The 16,914-nt window shown below is 49.9% G+C and overlaps 1 protein-coding gene across 4 annotated transcripts in view; it reads left to right on the forward strand.

The window, feature by feature from the left end:
- Positions 1-16,914, forward strand: part of KANSL1 (KAT8 regulatory NSL complex subunit 1) — a 1,100,309-nt gene that overhangs the window by 764,215 nt on the left and 319,180 nt on the right. For all 4 annotated transcript variants that reach the window (XM_069634095.1, XM_069634096.1, XM_069634094.1 and 1 more), the window contains one exon: positions 6,974-7,071. In XM_069634095.1, the coding sequence (XP_069490196.1) occupies positions 6,974-7,071 (98 nt within the window). The remainder of the gene's footprint in view (positions 1-6,973; positions 7,072-16,914) is intronic.

Here is a 16,914-nt window from a genome sequence, read left to right on the forward strand (position 1 = left end):
AGCCTGGCTCCTGAGATCATAGAATTTGGACATTTACAACTCCCGCAGAGATGCATGGACATTCTCAGGGAGGCTTGAAAGCCTAACACTGTCACTGTTATTCTAGCAAATGGAAAAGATTTGTCATCTGGTGTAGGGGAAGGAGCATCAACCCAGTTGACTGCTCTCCCACACAAATTGTTCTGTACCTGACTCACCTATAAGACTCAGGCTTGGTGTTTGACTCTATTAAAGTCCATTTAGCTGCACTTTCCGCATACACCACTTCCCAACTTAGTGTCATGGTGGAAAGTCCCAGTTATTAAAGCCTTCATGGAAGGAGTGAAGAGGATCCAACTTCCCATAGCTAACCCCGCTCCCGGATGGGATCTAAATGTGGTACTAACCAGGCTCATGGGGTCACCCTTTGAACCCATGCACAAAGCAACACTTAAAGAGCTCACGCTTAAGACTACTTTTCTAATAGTTATCACCTCTATTAGGAGAGTAAGTGAACTACAGCGCTCTCTGTACTAGACCCCTTTGTGTAACAGTTCACAAGGTTAAGGTGGTTCTACGCACACATCCTAGGTTTGCACCAAAATGTATCTCTAAATTCCATGTCAACCAGTCAATAGAACTACCAACGTTCTTTCAAAATCCTTCAAATTTAGGTGAGAAGAACGGGCATACACTGGATGTTCGCAGAGCAGTGATGTTTTATATGGAAAGAACTAGACCATTGAGAAAGACTAATCAGTTCTTTGTCTCGGTGGCAGCGGGAAGAGAAGGAGATGCAGTTTCGAAATCCACTATTTCTAGACGGATTGTACAATGCATCACTGTTTCTCTCTTGCTAGGAGAGAACTACCCTTCAAGCCAAGAGCACACACCACTCGAGGCACCGGGGCTTCCATAGCTTTCATTGCAAATGTCCCTCTTGAGTCCATTTGCAAAGCGGCAACCTGGAGTTCTGTTCACACCTTTACAAAACACTACTGTCTAGATGCCCACTCTAGATCTGATTCCCAGGTGGGACAAGCAGTATTAAGACATCTTTTCTCTACTGTTCCTTCTCACAACCCAACTCCGGGTACTGCTTGCTAGTCTATGCACAGCATGTGATTCTAAGCAGATTAACAAACATCAGAAGACAATGCATTACTTACCGTAAAAGCATTTCTGATGGTTGTATCTGCTTTGATTCACATGCGCCCACCCTTCCTCCCCGCTCGGATGGAAGGAACATACTTTCTTCTATATCTCTTTTCTGTACTCACTCACGTCTAATAGTCTCCCTCATGGCAGAAAAAATACAAACAGAGGGACCTCGACGCCTGAGGGATTGTGGGTACACTGCACGTCACTATAGGGATAGTATTACAGACACGCCTTGTCGACGTCCCCTTTTCGACTACGAAAAACAAAATGCAATACTCTGCAGTGACCACTGGATGTCGGACTATGCACAGCATGTGAATCTAAGCAGATACAACCATCAGAAATGCTTTTACGGTAAGTAATGCATTGTCATATCACTGTTGCATTTAGAATGTACGAGAGGAGTGCCAAAGAAAAGAGGTTTCAGAATAAGACAAGAAGACCAGCATTCACACACAAATTCTGAACCAGGTAAGTACTTTCAACCCCCCCCCCCCCCCATGCAAAGTTAACCCTTTCCTGGAAGGGAGGCAAAACATATCAGCAGAGGGGAGGAGCGTAATTCAGGGGGCCAGGCCAGCCAATGTTAAGTTGGCAAAAGTCGAGGTGAACTGAAGCACTTCTTGCAGGTAAGTAAAAGTCTTGCACAATGTTTTAGAAATCTTGGTAGAAAAAGTAGAATCAAAAGTAGGGTCACAAGCTGTTAGGCCTGTGAGTAGGAGAAGATGCAAGCTACTCTACAAGAGCAACCGAGACAAGTCTCAACTGAGATCAAGCAAGGTGGCACAATAAGGGGTAAGTTCTCTTAGGCTGTACAGTACCGTTAGGCTGAAGAAAAGTGAAGCAGATGGCTTCTGCTCCTGTGCAGCTTTGCAGATCCTGGTGTTCCTCAGTCGTGGGGACAAGAGGGAGGACTTCTGCTGGGGACTCCTGCACTGCAATGGGACGGTCACTGACCGCAACCAGCAATCTTCAAACAAGTGGCACTTCATGTTTCAGCTCCTTGCGTCTACCGCAAATAGCAACGCTGCGGTTCCTGGCAATCGAGTTGGGTTTTCCTTGCATCTGGGGTACAGCACTCTAAGGTAGCTCAGGCTCGGTCAATCCTGCTTCCTGAGAGTCCGGAGGATCTTCCTGGAGCTCTTGGCCAGCTTAAAAGCAACACACATGATCTGGTGTTCCTCTCCCTGGCTATTTGGTTCCAGCAGCGACTGCGGTTGAAATTCAACCAGCTTCGAGAGGATGTCCAGGTGGCTTACTTTGGAGTTGATTGGTCCCACCAACTCAAAGGGATAGTTCCTTGCAGGGCTTCTCTGTCTATACGAATTCTGAGCTTCAGCACAGCAGCAGGGCTTCACCGCGCAAACAAACGGTCCAGGAGTTGCAGCAGGCGTCTCTTCCAAGTTCTTCGGATTCCTTCGTCCAGTGCTAGACTCTGCCTTCCAAGCCAAAAAGCCCTGCCTTTTATGCAGGTTTCTTCCATTAATTCCAGCCTAGCTGTCAGTCACCCGGCAGGGTGGCTGTCCTTGCCGGACAGCCAGCCGGCCAATCGCCTAAGAGTGCATTCCTCTCTCCTTGGAGACTAAGCACAGGGAGTTTCGGGCACCTCCCTCGCTTCCTGCCCCCGACAGACACCTTGGCACCAGAGGCGGGCTTCACTCATGAATCCTGCCGAATACAAAACGAACAAAGGAACCAAACCTGGTTTGGCGCGCAGGGTAAATCTCAAGAAGGACCTTTCCACAAAGAAATGGCTAAAAAAGTCAACCAGGGCCATTTTGACAAAAATGGCACCCTTGGGTGCTTTACTGCAGCTACGAACGCAGCCCACGGAAAAAGCATAGCACGGTAGTTAAAAAAAAGCCATTGCCACCAGATATTCATCGAGGAAAGGGTAAAATAAAAATTTTACATGAGAACCTAGACAAAAGGGGATACCAAGTAACCCCTCCAGCACCCTATTGTATGATAGATAGTGCTGGGTCTAGAAAGTTACAAATGTATGTAAAGTCAATTTCACTTTAGTGCTCTTGGAAACAGTAGTTTATCCAAGAGAAGGTATTTAAACCTTTGGGAAATCTGAAAGACTTCCCTGTGCCACTGCACTGAAGGTGCTGTGTGACACAATGTAAAAGAGCATGTCTATGGAGTTTGTCAGACTACACAACCAGAAGAAAGTGTTCATCATTTAAAATGAGAGAGTGGGAAAAAAGGGTCCCCCTCTCCAGATTAAGTCATAAAATCCAGCAAAGTTGCTGGGGGGGGGGTCTCTAAAGTAGAGAGGAATTAGCACATTTCTGAGAATTCTCCCTAACACTATAAAGTAGGATGGGTCAGGTGTACGGGAAAGGGTGCAATACTGAGTCTCAACTTCGTTCACCTCACCCCCACTCACCAAACACCCCTCAGCCAGGTGATTCTCCCGTACTGGTCCACCCCCAGGAGCTTAATCCAAAAGCGATGGCCGTGTCCTGGCCCCCTGGATGGCAAGTCCCCGAGGGTGAGACACCCTTTGAGTGAGACACCCTTTGGTTTCTCACATGAAGGAATTTCCTGTCCAGATTCATAAAACTGCCCTTTGAGCTGATGCACAAAGCCTCTCTGAAGTATCTTTCATGGAAAACCGCTTTTCTGGTGGCATAACTTCTGCCCGCCGTGTTGGTGAGATGCGAGCGTTTTCCGACATTGCACCAGACTTCTAATTTCACAAATCCAAGGTCGTCATGCATACTAACCTTACACTTGTGCCTACGGTGCCATCTCGAGCCTGTGGTGCTTCCAGTTTGTTTCCAGTTCTCGAACCTCTCCGGCTGAGCGTTCATTATACTCTAGACGATGTGCGAGAAGTATTGCGTCGCCCTCAGTCTTTCTGTCAAACCTCTCAGCTTTTTGTGACGTTTGCTCCCTCTGAAGCAGGTTAAGCGCTCTCCAAGCCTTCCATTTCCAGGTGGTTATCAGTGTGCATCTTTTTCTGCCACCATCAAGCTTGCAGGCCTCTCCCTGGCAGACCTAGAGCACACACTACCAGAGTGCTGCCCACTACAACAGCTTTTCTTTCTGGTACCCCTCTGCTAGACACTTGCAGGGTAGTCACGTGGAGGTCAGTGCAAAGGTTTACCAGATTCGACTGTGTCAGGGATTATGTGGCAGAGTCCAGGTTTGACCAATCTGTTCTTCATAACCTTTTTGCGCAAGGTTAGTAGGTCTCCAATGGTAAGGGTATCTTAACACTGAGCTTACCTATGCCCGTTATGGTTATGATATTGCTTTGTAATCTATTCACAGCATGTGAATCTATGAAAGATCCAGTGCTGGACAACCAATATGTTTCTTACCTGTAAGTACTGTTCTCCAGCATTGATATCTTTCATAGATTGGCTTTTCTTGGGTACTACTGCCCACTCACATGCGGTATGTCAACATGTGAGGATGGCTGCCAGGGGTGGAGCTAAGGGATCCTTTCCAATTGGCTGTGTACAGTATGACCCACAAGTGACTATTCTAGTGCACAAAAGTGACACATTTAGTTTGTTTAAACTGCTCCGTTACAGAGGATTCCCAGCCTAACCGGGATTATTCACAGCATGTGAATCTATGAAAGATACCAATGCCGGAGAACAAGAGTTAACAGTAAGCAACATTCCTTACCGGTTGCAAAACTAGCACAAAGATGGGATTGGCTACTGTACTAGCCAGACTCTTGCTTCCTCCTTTTGAACCTATGCACAGATGATCCTTGAAACATGTAATGTTACAGGAAGTCTCCTTGGTTGCTATTAATAAAATTGTGGTCTGAGTTAATTATATGTGCTATCAGAACAATAGCCTTACCAATCCGAAGTAAAAAGTGTTTGTTGGAACACATCCACCATTTTCACTAAATGTATCAGTTTTATGTTAATCAACGGTATTGATTTACACTTTTTCTTTTAGGCAAGCTCCATTAGATAGAAAGAAGTCTTTATACACTTGATGTTAATAGGGCAGTAATGTGCAAATTACCAGGGCACACAACTTAAGAAGAAAAAACACTATTTCTTCTGACTTGCAGGTTAGCAGATAAAGGGCAACACCCCCCTTGTAAGGCAGGATTATCCTGATGGGTTACACAATGCATTCAAGAATGCTACAACCTAGTGTGCCAAAAACTGCTGCATGAACATAGCACAGTCAACTGAAGCTCCATGAGCTTCTGTTCCCTTTTCAGATAGTGGGCCGCTGCTGTGTAGAATTCCTTTCCATACTTTAACCAGGATTGCTGCATAAACACTCTAATAAGGGCAGCGTTATAAGGGGGGGCACACTGTTTGAGTACCTGTTTATTACTGTTTGGATTCAAACCAAAAAAGTATTGGGTGGAAGGTTTCAAATTAATCTGAACTCCTGGCATTGCTCTCGGCAACCTTCCACACCACTGTTTAGTAGCCAGTCTGCGCCATTGCAAAAGGGGTCCAGCCATATGCAAATCAGTCGGGTACTGCCTCCAATGGGAGCAGCTATACCAGGTCCCCTCTGCATGGAAACACAAGCAACCCCAGACATGTTTCAGCCTTGTTGGGCTTGCTCAATGAGGTTCAGCTTGGTTCCCTATGGCGCAGCGAGCAAGGGACCCCACGTGTGGGCATACTCTCTCACATAGGGAGACAAACTAAAACCAAAAAAGTGATGGGTGGAAGGTTTTGACTTATTACTGTTTGGATGTCACAACATCTAAGATGTAATTCATCTTGCTGATATATGCATAGCCTGTGATTCTACATACTGGTTGACTCACTGGAAAGGGATACCGTTATTTAGCATGAAAGGATTTTTTCTGCTGTTTTAGATTCAAATGAACCACATATATCCTTGCTGCAGTTTGGTGGAATAGTAAAAAAAAAAAAGTAAAGGGTGGCACATTGATCCCTTGTGTGTGAAATTTGCTACAGAGTAGTTTTATACATTACTCATTGTCAGGTTAAAGTTTTCAAAATATACTTTCCTAATACCAAACTAAAATAAGGGCAGAAAACACTTGGATGTTGGTGTCAACATGTGTTTTGCTACATATTTGAAAGTCTTACGAGGATCCCAATACTAACAGCTTGTACGATGCCTAGTAGAAAACCTGAAATAAAGGATACTAGCCTCTAGATGCTACACTGCATAGACTGTGAATCTAAAACATATACATGTTGCAAAGGTACTGGTATAGTCTGAAGGTTTTCTGTTCTGATGGAGACTATTTTATGGGTAAGCGATTCAGTATTTTGTGTTCTGGTCTTCAAAGATGCCATAAATATAATGTACTTGACATGGGATTAAACCGTCTGCACCTGTAGTGCCTTGAATCGAATAGATCTCTTTAACACGCACCATATTTTCTGATCTCAATTTGATCCTCAATTCATTACACAGATCCAACCTTTGCATATAGATGACTTTTACTAGTTTTGAAATCTATGGGTGCTTCTGAAGCACTAGGAATGCTAATTAATGTTTTTGTAATCTTATTCATGATTCAATGTTATTTTGTTGGTTATTTTTAACTACATTTGCCAATGGAAGCTGTCTTTTTGTAAGTCAAAATATTGTCCAGAAAATTATGTGTCCTTGTAGGACACAAAATCCAAAAATGTCAAACGGGTAATGGTGTTGACTGAAAAAATAATCAGTTGCGAGGATCAGATACTTCCATTGTCGTAATTTCATTAAACATATGTGATTGTGGATTTTCTGCATACGGAGGTCAACGTTCGCCCTTACAATCCTGTTATTTTCTTAATGTAGGTGGTGACAGGTGTGAGCTGCGTTTGTGTCAGTGCTTTATACACATTGTTGTGTTTCTGTGCAGGTTGGTACCAATTCTAGTTCAGTAGCCTGTCCCAAAACGGAGTCTGCATCCTCCAAATCCTGCAGTGTACCAAGGCCCGTCAATGGTGTTATCAATGCGTAAGTAGTAACTTGAGAGCGCAGTAATTTGTTTTAAACTTGAAAGCATGCTTTGTGGTACAGAATGCTCCTGTCCTTAATATGCCTAGGCATGCAATCCTTAATCTTGATGTGGTTGCTAGGTATGTCATGCATTATCCCTGGTAGTTCACCTAGGTCTGTGATAGCAATGTTAACCACGCATAGTCATAACTCAGAGGTTGCATAATATTCTGAAAACAGTCCACCTCTTGCTGTGAACACGTAGTACAGCATGTTCTGAAGTTATCAATGGTGTGTTATGTGCTAGTTTAAATCTTGTCTCCTTTTCAAAGTGCCACCATTTCCCCTTTATAGCCGCAGAAAGATGTGAAGTACCCAAACCGCTGACCCCTGTTTAACAATTGAATAATAGCAGGGGTAAATATTGAAGTTGCAAGCTACTAGCCTGCCATAAAAAGTCACGTGCCCCCTCAATTTCTGCTTACAAACCACAGGTCAATTATCACAAGCCAACGACTAGTGGCGAGTATGCATTTTTAGAATCTGTTTTTGATGCAGTTTTTAGTCAGTTGATATCATCTTTCAGCAATTAACTCCGTACAAACACAAATACATATAATTAGAATTAATTGTCACAAAATGACTCAGGCAGAGGGTTCTGAATTATTCCTTAAAAAAAAACTATTAGTCAAAGTGTACATTCATTATAGAAGCTATTGCACACTATTAGGCAAGAATTGATGTAGTAACCCTGTGGGGTACTACACAACCCTTATCCTCTTGGTATTAGGTAACCCACCTTTTGATATAGGCCTGTACTACACATGTTGGTAGTGTGACTGAGCAGTCAGGCTTATCTCAAGATGGGTAAATGTGAGATGTAGAGCTGTAGCAATGAAAACCACAAATACAAGTAGCCAATTAACACTTGCACTCAAGGTTTGTAGTTATAAATATTTATTTTAAGTCGTTTTAAATAAACATTCTTTAAAAAGGGGCAATGTATGTAACCATCAAATAAACTTTAAAATACTTTTCCACAACAGCACAAAGCTAATCGATACTCTTTAGAGGAGATGCTTTTTACACACCCCCTGCACCCTGAGGTGACTTCACTAACTAGGACTGTAATTACTTTTATACATAACTAGTACACTTTGTAGATTCTGAGGTTTGCAGATAGGAAAGGTTAGAGGAAGGAAAAAAGGTTACACGGGTTCTCAGAGCATGTGAGCACTTAAATCTTCCAATGAAGTCTAGATAATCTTTTGTAGCAATAATAGTTTATAACCAATGTATCACCTATGAGGGACAGTAGATATCAGTGAAATGGACTAGGAGCCTGCAGGGAGCCAGGACAGCCAAAGTCAATTGGGGCACAGTCTATGGAGCTAAGGCACTTCTTAGATGGCAAATCCCTGCACAAAGTTTGGGAGTTTGTTGAAGAAAACTCACTGTTGGGGTCCCAATCTGTTAAACCTGTGAAGGGTAGAGCCGAAATCAACTCCAGCAGTGTAGCTACTGCAAATCTCAACTGAGAAGATCAAATCTAAAGCCACTGAGCTAAGTACCCCAAGTCGGAACAGTACATTCTCCAGCATTGGATCATTCATGGATTCACATGCTGTGAATAATTCCCGTCAGGCTGGGAAACCTAAGTAACTTTAATATAGTGGTTTTCCTATGGAAAACTTGGACACTGAGTGTCCTACCGACGTCTTTGTGTGATATAGGCAGCACCAATAGGACGTCTGGTATAAATGGCCCGCCCCAGCAGCTTCCCTTCAGATTTCAACCGTCTCAAACACATCGTGTTCTCTCTTGAGAATTTGCCCTTTGTCGTTTCTAAGCAACCTTCGCTGTTCCATTGTTGCTCCATGCTCCATGTCATCTGTGGGCCCGAAGAAGCTGTTATTTCGGCCGTGTGAGACCTACGCCCTCAAGAATGTTTATGAAGGGGACGGCCATGCGGACTGTCTGTACTACCTGTACCCCAATCATTCCGTGGAGAACTGTGACATTTGCCTGGGGTTCTCCCAGAAGATGCTCAAAGACCGTAACCAGCGGATGATTTGCTGGTTGAACGAAGGGGCCTATCCGGGATCAGAAGCCGGTTCGGCCAGCGGGGGCAAGTACTCTACTCCTGCGACAGAGAGGCCTCCTTCACATCAGAGGGCTCAGTCGGCGGAGCCAACGCCCAAGAAGCAGTGCAAAGGGACAGGCCCAGCATCGGATTTAGGAAAAGGCTGTGAGTCTTCCGTGGCATGGCCGGTGCAAAAGGGCCTGGGGTCAAGAGGCTCCTCTCTGGGCATGCCTGAACCGCGGGCGGAGAAGTCAAAGGATTAGACTGGCCGGCCGGAGAAATCAGCGGAACCATCGCGCAAGCCCTCAGCATCGTACAAGAAAAGTCGTGGTCACATTTGTCCCGGTCGACGAAGTAGTCTTCGAAGGACTAGTGTCATTCGTCTGCTGGCCGTTAGTCTTCCAGACACTACTCCAGCTCTACATCAAAGCGGTCCTCTTCGCCGGCAAAAGCCAGGCCGCCGGCTGGGGCCATGATTCTGACGACTAGCTCTTCGACAAGGTACCCCCCCCTCTAGATGACCACTTTTCTGCCTGCAATCCCTTCGTCGACCGTGCCGGCGATTACTCAGTCTATGGTCTTGCTGACCACAATGCCAACAACTGCCTCAGAGATAATGGAACTAATGAAATGCTCTGCTCCGCTGATGGCCGATGGAGCTCTGTTGCCTGCAGGGAAATTGTCGTGGCAGTCTGGGACCGGCTTTGCTCCAGATGGAGATTCTCCAGCAAGATCCCTCGACCTACGACTTTGCCTCGAGTCTGGAAGAGGAGGAGGGTCATCGGTTTCTCGATCCGTCGGTGTTGGGCCTGCAGCCGGTGGTTCCATCCACATCGGGTGGCCTGGGGACTGTTATGCCTCAGTATACCTTTGTCAATCCGCACTCCTTGCTCTTGGTGCAAGTGCTGACTACACTGCAGTCGCTCTTGGGACGGTTGGATTCCCAGCTCCCGGTACCCCAAGCCCCGGTGGGGCTCTTGGGTCAGGATTTGCCTGCTGTTTCCCGGCAGAAGGAAATTTTGGGTGCCCCATGCAAGGGTCAACCTCGAAAGTCTGCCTACGGTCGGTCGCCTATACAATCGCCTAGGGGGGGTCACCCCTCTTAGGGGTTGGGAAGAAGGGGAGCTGGTGGAATCTGAGCCCGATGAGTTCCACGAGACACGCTCTTGACAGGCTCGTCGTCGGCCAGGCGGGTGGATCCCTGAGCAGCCTGGCACAGCCTTCTCCGCCGGATGATGTAGGAGTCTTTCATGCCATGATGGCTTGCATGAATTTGGCCTCACTGCGGAAGAGGAGAGGAATTACTTTTTTCTCCAGCATGGGGTCTGGCATGGATTCACATGCTCATGAATATTCCCCGTCGTCAGGTTGGGAATCCTCGGTAAAGAAAAAAATCATTATCAGTTTCGTTTTTGATCTGTCTTTCTTAGTAACCAATCACTGATCTCTGGGTCATACTGCCCCCAGCCAATGACTGCCCCCTCCCTAAGCCCCGCCTCTGGCAGCCATCCTCAGATTTTTACCGCACGCTCAATTGTTGGGAGTCCTCGTGCTTTAGCTCTCGAGTTTTTTGCTGCGTTTTCACGCTTTTTCAGATTTTCTCATTTTTTGGTTTAATCGAGCCTGAAGCTCCACCGTTTCTACTTCCGACAACGGTGACCCGTTTTGGAATAATTCTACGCCCCTCAAGGGTGAAGTTTTCGTCGAGTTTACACTTCTTGGAGGATTCCGGAAGATCTGCGGCCTACCTCAACGGATATGGGTCAGGACAAGGGAAGCTCGACTCCCGGATCCAAGCTGTTCAGGTACTGCCCTGGATGCGGTTTGCAAAACGTTTTCAAGGAGGACGAGCACTTGCAATGTCTCTACTGCCTTCTTGAGGACAAGACGCACGTGGAGAAGGACTGTGCGTTCAGCAAAAACCTTTCGGAACGGACCAACCAAGATCGTCGTTCCCGCTTCGCTGCCTGGCTGGAGAAGGGCACAGCAGGTGAGAAGGCGAAGAAAAGGTCTGAGTGGGCTTCTAAGTCCTGTGAGGGTGCCCCGGCGACGGGGGCCCAACAGAAGGCCAAGCACCGCGAGTCCGCGGGCACCGGGAGCGCCGAAAGGTCGGGTTCTTCGGCTGCCAGGCAGGGCGCTACTTCCCCGGCACGTTCGACCATGGGCCAGTGCTCTGGTTCGGGGAAGAGGAAGTCCAAGAACCCCCAGGTAAGCCGCTGGAGCGGACCCGGTCGATCTCGAAGGGGGAGCGAGGCGCTGACCCCCCCCCCCCCAAGGCGAAGGTGGGGGGGGGGGGTGGCCATTACACTCGGAATCAGCCTCTGAGGAGGAGCTGGTGGAAAGCGAGAAGGGCCTCAACGAGAGGTCCATAGGCCTCAACAAGAGGTCCTTAGGCTTCATCGAGAGGTTCGAGAAGGTTCGATCCCAGGGGGCGGTCCCTGCTGACGTGATCGAAGATGGCCACGAAGAGGGCCCAGTGGAGCGGCCATCCCGTCCGTCGCAGCCATTACCCGAGCCCCAGGATAGCTCGGCGGCCATTTTGTTTGCAATCCAATCCTTAGGTACCGAGATAAGGACGAGATTACCACGGACCCCGACGGAGGATCCAGAACCAGGCCCGTCGGGAAGCCCTCCGAACAAGCAGAGGAGAGTCCACCCCGCTCTGCCCTTCGTGCCTGCGAGACCTGTGGACCCCTCATCCCCCTCGCCGGACCCTAGAGAGGATACGGCGACAGATACAGCGATGGGGACGGACGATGACGGCGGCAATGACACAGCGGACATCTCGTCATCATCCCCCCTCCCGCGGGCTTCTCCAGCCGACGAAATTGGCTCTTTCCATGCCATGATAACCAGAGCTTCCCAGCTCTTCCAGCTCTGCCCAGAAGAACAAAAAAGGTTTTCTGTACCAACGACGAGAGGCCAAGAGGAAGACGGTCCTCGCGGTGCCTTTGCTCGACATCTGGGACGAGGGGCTTGCTGTCCTCAAGAACCCTTCCACGACACCCGCCAAGAGGGACAGGTACGAGAAGAAGTACAGAGTCCCTGATGCCGCCCCCTTGTGCCTCAGAGCCCAGCCCACGCCGAACTGTCGTCTCGGCAGCGGCTAAGAAGAAGGCAGCGTGTTCGGCGGCTTCAACTTCCACTTCCCCGCCGGACAGCGAGGGCAAGAAGTTGGACTCCATGGGACGACGAGGCATCTCGGCGACGACGATTAAGGCGGCCAATGCCTTAGCGATCGTGGCCCGCTACGACAGGGAGCTCTGGTTCAAGATAGCTCCCCTGCTAGACTTCCTACCTCACAAGAGGGCGGAGGCCCTAGAAATTCTGCAGGAAGGCGAGGTGGCATCGGATCACGCCATAACGGTGGCAACGGAAATTGCCGATAGCGGATTTCGCCAACTGGGCAACTGAGTTTGCCTCCGACGACGAGGATGGCTCAGGGCGCCAGACTTTCGCCAAGACGTCCAGACCAGAGTGTTGGACCTGCCGTTCGACGGCAACAACTTTTTGGTAAGGCGGTGGACGAGTCTCTACAGGCCCTCAAGACCGACTCGAGACTGCCCGGGCCCTAGGGGTGCTTCAACAGCGACGGCCCTTTCGGAGCTCCGGAGGCAGACAGGGTGCCTCCAAAGGATCCAGCAGTGGCTCCTCCACTTACCGCCAGGCGGCCCGCTCCTCTTCCCAGAAGGCCTACAGAGGTCGCGGCAAGCAAGGGGGATCCCGCCGTCGTCACCAAGGCGGCAAGGCCGCCTCCAAGCAAGACTGACCCAGCCGTTTTGTCGGGCCCCCGCCGAAGCACCCCGGTGGGAGGCCGGCTGACTAAGTTCGTCAGCGTGTGGGAGTCCATCTCCACCGACTGTTGGGTGTTGGACACCCTGGCCAACGGGCACTCGCTGGAATTCCTAAAGAAGTACCCTCTTATTCCTCCCGTGGCCAAGAAGGAGAATCGCGTCCCTCAACTGCTGTTGGAGGTAAGGGCGATGCTCAAGAAAGGTTCCATTGAGCTCGTCCCCAGAAGGCTCCGGGGTGTACTCAAGGTACTTCCTCGTCAGAAAGAAGACAGGCGGTTGGTGCCCCATCCTGGACCTGCGTCGGTTAAACAAATGCATCAAGGCGCAGAAATTCAGGATGATCACCCTCCAGCACGTGCTGGGACAGCTGGAGGAAGGCGATTTACCATCGTCGTTGGACCTGGAAGATGCTTACTTCCACATCCCCATTCTAAAAAGGCACAGGAAGTTCCTCAGGGACGCCACTACCAATTCAGAGCCCTACTGTTCGGATTAAAGTTGGCACCCAGGGTTTTCACCAAGTGCCTGGCACCAGTGGCGGCGCGCCTGCGCATGCAGGGGATCCACGTCTACCCCTACCTGGACGACTGGCTAATCCGGGCAAGGACAAGAGGACTCGCCGTCGAACACACGGCGAGAACCGTCTGGTTGCTCACAGAGCTGGGGTTCGCCATCAACTACCCCAAATCCCACCAGGTTCCATCGCAAATAGCACGGTTTCTGGGAGCGAAGCTCGATACAGTGGGGCAACTGGCCTCCCCTTCAGAGGAGAGTACCAAGACCATCCTGGGCAAGGTGTGGCGCCTGTTAGCCACGGACGTGGCCAGGGTGAGGTCCATCTATTCCCTTCTTGGGATGATGTCCTCATGCATCTATCTTGTACCCCTTTGCAGACTTCGGATGCGTCCGCTACAGGAGTTCCTCGACGCCCGCTGGTTTCAGGCGACGGGCTGTTTCGAGGACAGGATCCTTCTCGAAGGTGTTCTGTCGGGCGATCCTATGGTGGGGCACCCGTGCTCACCTCACTACAGGCACGGACTTTCAAACCCCGGCGTTTCAGGAGACGGTGACGACGGACGCCTCTCTGGAGGGTTATGGGGCCCACACCGGAGATCTCCACGCAAGAGGCCTTTGGCTCCCGGAGGAGAGGTCTCTCCACATCAACATTCTGGAGCTCCGAGCAGTGTTCTGTGCTCTCAAGTCGTTCCTTCTGTCCCTCAAGGACAAGGTGGTGAGGATCTTCACCGACAACCCCACCACGATGTTCTACATACGGAAGCAAGGGGGCACCAGATCCCCAGCCCTATCCAAGGAGGCCCAGGATCTGTGGCACTGGGCCGCCGCCCAGGGGATGTTTCTGGTTCCCTTCCATTTGGCATGAATAAAAAACACCATCGCCGACTCACTCAGCAGGGAGCTGCGCTCGTGCCACGAGTGGGAACTGCGCCAGGATCAAGTGGATCGACTCTTCCAACGATGGGGCAAACCCCAGATCGACCTGTTCGCGACGGCGACGAACTCCCAAGTGCCAGAGGTTCGCCAGCAAGTTCCCACAGCCTAGGAGCATGGGCGATGCTTTCTCGTTCCCCTGGGACGGCCTGTTTCTATACGCGTTCCCTCCGTTGCCGCTCCTCCTCATCAACCAGCTCTAGAAGTCCAGGTGCAGGATGATCCTCGTCGCACCAGCGTGGCCGAGGCAGATCTGGTTCCCGGACCTTCTGGACTTGTCAACGTCCCCACCAGTCAAGCTGCCGGCGGACGTGGATCTTCTCTCCAGAGAAGGAGGCGCTATTCTCCATCACGACCCACAGTCGCTGAACTTGCAGGCCTGGCTCCTGCAGCACTAGAGTTTGGAGGGTACGATATACCGGCTGATTGCAGAGAGGTTCTTGCAAAGGCCAGGGCGTCCTCAACTCTCAAGTGTTACGGTCATAAATGGAAGAGGTTCTCTGTCTGGTGCCGTGCACAGAAGATTAACCCTCTGCGGATTACGGCCCCTCAAGTACTGCCGTACCTACTGTCGCTGGCCAAAGCTGGCTGGCTCACGCCTCCATCAAAATACATCTGGCTGCCATATCCCGATATACCAGGACTACGGGACGGGCGTCCTTGTGGTCTCATCGCCTGGTGAAGGAATTTATGAAGGACTATTCCGATCATTCCCGCCGGTGAAGGCTCCTGCCCCGGCGTCGGAGCTTAATGTGGTTCTGACCAGGCTCATGGGTACCCCATTCGAGCCTATGCATTCGGCGCCTTTGAAGTTCCTGTCATGGAAGACGGCGTTCCTCGTGGCCATCACCTCCGCATGACGAGTGGGAGAAATCCAGGCCCTATCTTGCAAGCCTCCATACTTGACTTTTCATGACACAAGGGTGGTGCTGAGGACGCACCCCTCCTTCATGCCCAAAGTGCCGTCGGACTTCCACCTCAACGAGCCCTTGGTGTTACCAGTTTTCTTCCCATCGCCTTCGACGCCGGCCGAGAGGACTTGCACTCGCTGGATGTAGCTAGAACGCTGAAGTTCTACGTGGTCCGCACAAAGAGTTTTCGGAAGACGTCACAACTGTTTGTGAACTTTGGGTCTGTGAATCAAGGGAAGGCTCTCTCGAAGACTTCCATTTCCAGATGGCTCTCCGGCTGCATCATCCACTGTCACCGGTTGGCAAACCGACCGTTGCGAGCGATCGCTGCTACCATGGCGTTCCTGTCTGGGGTGCCCCTGCTGGACATCGGCAGGGCTGCTACGTGGAGGTCGACGCACACCTTCACAAGTTTCTACTGCATCGATCGGGACTCCGGGGAGGAGTCCAGGGTCGGCCAAGCAGTGCTGCGCAACCTGTTCGCCTAAGGTGAGCCTGGTGAGGAGGTAAGAATTGCTTAATGTTGAGCCTGTTGCCACCACCCGTGGTTGTGCATGTGTATACTGATATGTATTCTTTTATTCATGAGCATGTGAATCCATGCCAGACCATGGATGGAGAAGGAACAAGTTACTTACCTTTAACTGTTGTTCTCCAGCATGGGTCTGGCATGGATTCACATGCGAAACCCTCCCACCTACCCCTCTGCGGCTCTTCACTTAGTCATACTGCCACTTGGCGTGCTACCAAATCTGAGGATGGCTGCCAGAGGCAGGGCTTAGGGAGAGGGCAGTCATTGGCTGGGGGCAGTATGACCCAGAGATCAGTGATTGGTTACTACTAAGAAAGACAGATCAGAAACAAAACTGATACTGATTTTTTCTTTCCCGAGGATTCCCAGCCTGACAGGGAATATTCATGAGCATGTGAATCCATGCCAGACTCATGCTGGAGAACAACAGTTACAGGTAAGTAACTTGTTCCTTGTTTGATCATACGGAGAAGAGGTAGAAGGCAGTCTTCCCTATCCCCATCTTGGACCACGTGTGGCAGGAATGGCTTCGCACAATGCGCCATCTGTTGATGGAGCCTGTGGTCAAGTCCTGCTTTGAGAAAAAGCTCAAGGTACCGGAGTCAGTGGCAAAGTGCCTCACGTCTCAGCCCACTTCGGAGTCAGTGGTGTCGGGTGGCAGCCAGTAGGAAAGGACGTAGCCAGCACAAGTGTGCGACTCCCCCTCTCAATAAGGGCCATAAACTGGATGCTTTGGCAAGAAGGTGCTTGCGGTTGGGGCTATGACTGTCAAGGCGACCAACTCATTGGCGATCATGGCACGACATGACAGGTGTGGCACAGATTGGTTCCGCTGCTGGACCATCTGCCTGAGGAACGACAGAAGGAGATGCTGCTTCTGGTTCGCGAGAGTGAGGAAGCCTCCAATCATGGCATTAATATTGCTGTGGACCTGCCAAAGTCCGGGTTTAAGCAGATTAATAATGGTGTCGTCCTCCGGCAGCAGGCCTAGCTGCGCTGTACCGATTTTCGACCGGAGGTTCAGCACAAGGTGGTGGACATGCCTTGCGCGGGAGAACTTCTGTTTGGGGAGAAGATTGACGAGGCGCTCAA

This window comes from Ambystoma mexicanum, chromosome 13 (assembly GCF_040938575.1).
Source record: "Ambystoma mexicanum isolate Mex_15411 chromosome 13, UKY_AmexF1_1, whole genome shotgun sequence".
In the NCBI taxonomy this organism is placed as follows: Eukaryota; Metazoa; Chordata; class Amphibia; order Caudata; family Ambystomatidae; genus Ambystoma; species Ambystoma mexicanum.